Consider the following 4,386-nt stretch of genomic DNA (forward strand, 5'->3'; position numbering starts at 1 on the left):
GGAAGCCTCGAATTCGGTGCGGCGTGTAAATAGAAACCCCACGTTCGCATTGGACACTCGACAAGCCTCCAAACACAACAGTGTCTCTTCCAAGTAAGTTAGCGTAACGTTAGCACATTCCTCGCTCCCTAGTAGCAGCGGGATTTGAGAAAAGAAATTCCGTTCGCACTTGGAGGAGAGGTGGACTGGAGGAGGAGGCCTTTCCCAGGAGGTAAGACTTGTTTTGAAGGGCGAGACAGAACATGGATAATCTGACTAGCTAGCTTGCCATCAATCGCACGGCACGGACATCGGTGTAGCTAGTCTAGCTAGCGAATAACTATTGAGTGTTTCAATCACGGCACACCCAGCAAGAGATGGGTAAAATGTGATGAAACACAACTTCTGAAAATGTCGTGTTAGCTAGACTAGCGATGTGTAGTTAACTTAACGTACGCTAGTTGACTAGACAACACTGCAATTTTGATAAGCTCACAATTTGACGTAAGCTATAACTTGGCTCCCCCAACTGTGTTATAGCCAGACAACGTCTTGTTTAGCTAGGAGAAAACATACAAGTTAAGCTTACCTTACGTTAAAGCTTACAGTTTTGTAGTAAGTAGATGTGACCAGAACGTAAACGTTACTAACATTAGCGGGCTCTATACATGACTGTACTACGGGTTCTCCGCAAGTTCGCATTAAGATTGCATTAGTGGTCGGGTCTCTTGTTGCTGCTACTGTACCGCTGGGTCGTTTTAAACACTAAACTGACAAAGATATCTGGCATTCCGGTGAAAAAGACGTGTGATGCGGGGCTATGCGATCGCTCTGCCAAACATTGCTAGACACTAACCATTTAATGTTCCTTTAATTTTACCCGACTATGGGTGAGACCTGCAGCAGGACTTTGGAATGCTATAGTCATGGACTTTGTAACATTCTACATACTTTCTAGTTGTATAAGACTTGGCGAAGATGTGTGGAGTACTTAAATCAGTCACAACAAGACATGCTTTGATGAATCGCTACTGACCGATTTTGTGTTACCTTTACCTCCATGCTACAGCTAATGCCCACGCTATGGCCATAGCGCGGCATGGGAGTGACGTGACAGCTCTGACATTGCTTCCAGAGTCAAACCTCACAGTCTCCGCCATGCCCTCCCCACTGAAGTAGAAGCCAAGAAGAGACGACAAAAAGAATGGACGAGTCGGTGCTGTTGGACTTGCTCGAGTGCCCGGTGTGCCTGGAGCGTCTGGACGCCTCGGCCAAGGTCCTACCCTGCCAGCACACCTTCTGCCGGAGGTGCCTCCAGGGGATCGTGGGCTCCCGGGGGGAGCTGCGCTGCCCGGAGTGCCGCACGCTGGTGGAGTGCGCTGTGGACGAGCTGCCCAGCAACATACTGCTGGTGCGACTGCTGGACGGCATCAAGCAGCGTCCCCGGAGGGCGGGTCCCGCGGCCGGCGTCTGCGCCAACGGCACGGCCGTGGTCCGGGCACAGGGGGGCGGCGCCGCCCCGCGGGAGCAGGGGACGTCCGGAGCGCAGACGCAGAGAGGCCAGGCCAAGAGCACGCCGGTCAGAGTGAGTATGTGGACGGATGGATGGATTGATGGATGAATGGATGGATAGATGAATGGATGGACAGACGGATGGATGGATGGATGAGTGAGTGAGTGGGCGGGCGAGCATGAACGTGTGTACAAAACGGAGAAAAAACCTGCGATATTAAAAGCAGCGCGTCGCGTTGCTGCGCGCTCTAATCTTTGCCCCCCAGATGAACAGTTATCATCGTAGTGGTCCCAAAATCCAGCCAGCTGACTAACAGCCCAGCGCTGGAAACAACAGTGACTGAGCAATTGGCAGCCAACAAATCAGCCTCCCTCCCTCCGTGGCTGGCTGCTGTAGCAGTGTGTTGTGCCACAGAGAAGGACCCCCGCACTGGCAGTCATCCGTGGTTAGTTTACCCTGGAGACTTCTCGCCGCCCCGCTCCCTGTTGTAAGCTAATGTTAGGCGTTATGAGTGCAGAAGAGAAAGGAGGGGGGCCTCCTGTTGTTGTGGGGAGAGAGAACACAGCTCTGCATTGAGAGAGTCATAAGGTAGTACGATGCAGAGGTGAGTGCTGAAATCCTATTAGCTCTCTAAGGCTCTGCGCTCTGAAGGCTATGCCAAGCAGCTGAGGGAAATCGCCCTCGCTGACAGGAGAAAAGGGAATTATCTTCCTCTGATCTGATCCCCAGAGCCCCAGGAGGAGACAGGACTGACGGGGGGGGGGGGGGGGGGTGGAGGTCCACAGTGGGTACTTGGAATCACAAGTGAGAAGAGTCAGTCAGTCACACTTGTCATAACAGCGGTCGCTTTAGGACTTTTATTTATTTCTTCAATTCGACACAAGGCCAGTCGTTGCTTTCCTGTCTATAAAACCGGCCCTGCCGTCCTTTTTTTGCCCGGTAAACGGATACTTCTAATCGAATGTCGTAACGGAAGGATGTTTTGTCACTTCTTAGTTCACCTGCCTCCTCGAGCGTTCTGCAGTATCACATCAAGAACTTCCCGGCTCATTTTCAAAGGGAGTTGAGAGCGTTGGAATTCCCCCGTGTCCTCAGAAGCCTGTTTGTCAGAAATTGAGGTAGTCATACATGTGACCGCTCTATTATTTGGCTCTTTTGAGGTTCTTCTACAATCTGTTACATGATCCCCCCACCTCAGTAAGGGGATAAAGCTCTCAATACCTTAAGCTAGTACCGTGTCCTGGTCTGGTGAGGTATGTCTGGGTTGTCCCAGGGCATCCCTCCAGAACGGACTGAGAGGGGGGGGGGGCAGTGCAGGTGGAAGATGTCAGAGGAACATGAAAGGAGAAGATCAAAGTGCCGTGTGTGTGTGTGTGTTAGCGTGTTAGCCCAGCCTGGTCCCCAGCCCGCCCCCCAACAAGGAGCGCCGGTCCTCGCGGAGGGACGCGGTCACACGCCCCCCCCCGCATCCCCCAGCTCACGTCCCTGGACCCTCCCCACGGTGACTCCCTCTCCTATTGTACGCAGCCTGGCACTTTTTTTGTTTTCGGTGCGTCTTGTGTGTCTTTGAGCCAGCCCCCTCTTTAGAGCGGCGCTCCGGTCCAGCCCTGCCTCTCCCTCCGATGCCTATCTGACCAGGAGAATGGTCGGTAGGGGAGAGGGGGCGCGGCCTAACCGACAGATGCACAACAGGGTTTTGTTCCTGCTCTCTCTGATCTGACTGGCTGACTGACACGGGCGGCAGGAGTGACCAACACAGGAGGGGGGGGGGGGGGGGGGGGGTGGTGTGTGTGTGTGTGTGTGTGTGTGTGTGTGTGTGTGTGTGTGTGTGTGTGTGTGTGTGTGTGTGTGTGTGTGTGTGTGTGTGTGTGTGTGTGTGTGTGTGTGTGTGTGTGTGTGTGTGTGTGTGTGTGTGTGGATGTGTGTGGATGATGGGAGAGGTTGCAAGCGGCAGAAGGCACTCTCAAGCAGGGAATGCTTTTGGAAAGGTGTCAGGAGCAAAAGAGACAAATGTCGAGCTGGTAGCTTTGCTCTGTCACCCCCCCCCCCCCTTCCTCTCCCTGCCCCCCCCAACACACACACACACACACCCATTGGAGCAGTCAGCCAGCTGTGTGACACCGAGGCCCTGGCATGTCTTTGATGAGGGAACACAAAGGCTGGCCTGGCCCCAGTCTGCGGCGCTGGCTGTGTGGCCCTAAGCACCTAGCTCCGCTCCTCTCACGTTACATGGATGTTTTGTCTTCTTTCTGCTGCCTTTTTGACTCATACAGCCCAGTGTTTTTGGTTCACCTAGATCTTAGACAGAGCGGCTTGAGTAAAGCCATAGTGACTGGAAGTTATTGCTTCCATTTGGCTCGCGAAGCCATGATTCACACGATACCACTCGCAGTTTTAGCCAGAACGCCCCTCACAAATTGTTATCTCGGCTCGTGAACTCGTATCACTCGCCCCCAGTTAGCGCTGGAAGTCGCGAACAAGATGGCAGGTCCTTGTGTAACTAAGTGAAAGTTTAGTAATACTGTTTTATTAGCATTTCTGATTAGTTCAGTCGTACACACAGTATTCCCCAACTGTTATCTGAGAATGTTCGTAACCTCTATTGTATGTGCAAAATACAGCATAGTGTGTTGTTATCTACTGGTTTGGCAAGCAAAGCTAGCTAACGTCCATCTTTGTTCCGAGCACACCCCACCACCTCCCACCCACCACCTCCCACCCCACCACTTCCCACCCCACCACTTCCCACCCCACCACCTCCCACCCCACCACTTCCCACCACCTCCCACTCCCCACCCCACCACTTCCCACCTCACCACTTCCCACCCCACCACCTCCCACCCCACCACTTCCCACCCCACCACTTCCCTTCCCACCCCACCACCTCCCACCCC

At 53.4% G+C, this 4,386-nt stretch overlaps 1 protein-coding gene across 1 annotated transcript in view; it reads left to right on the forward strand.

The window, feature by feature from the left end:
* Positions 1–1,183: 1,183 nt before the first annotated feature.
* The window catches only part of sh3rf1 (SH3 domain containing ring finger 1), a gene marked incomplete at both ends in the record, with an annotated part of 32,566 nt that continues 29,363 nt past the window's right edge, over positions 1,184–4,386 (forward strand). Inside the window, one exon of the mRNA XM_084445155.1 lies at positions 1,184–1,564. Within this exon, the coding sequence (XP_084301281.1) occupies positions 1,184–1,564 (381 nt within the window). The remainder of the gene's footprint in view (positions 1,565–4,386) is intronic.

The sequence above is a fragment of the Borostomias antarcticus genome (genome assembly GCF_949987555.1).
Source record: "Borostomias antarcticus genome assembly, chromosome: 10".
Taxonomy (NCBI): Eukaryota; Metazoa; Chordata; class Actinopteri; order Stomiiformes; family Stomiidae; genus Borostomias; species Borostomias antarcticus.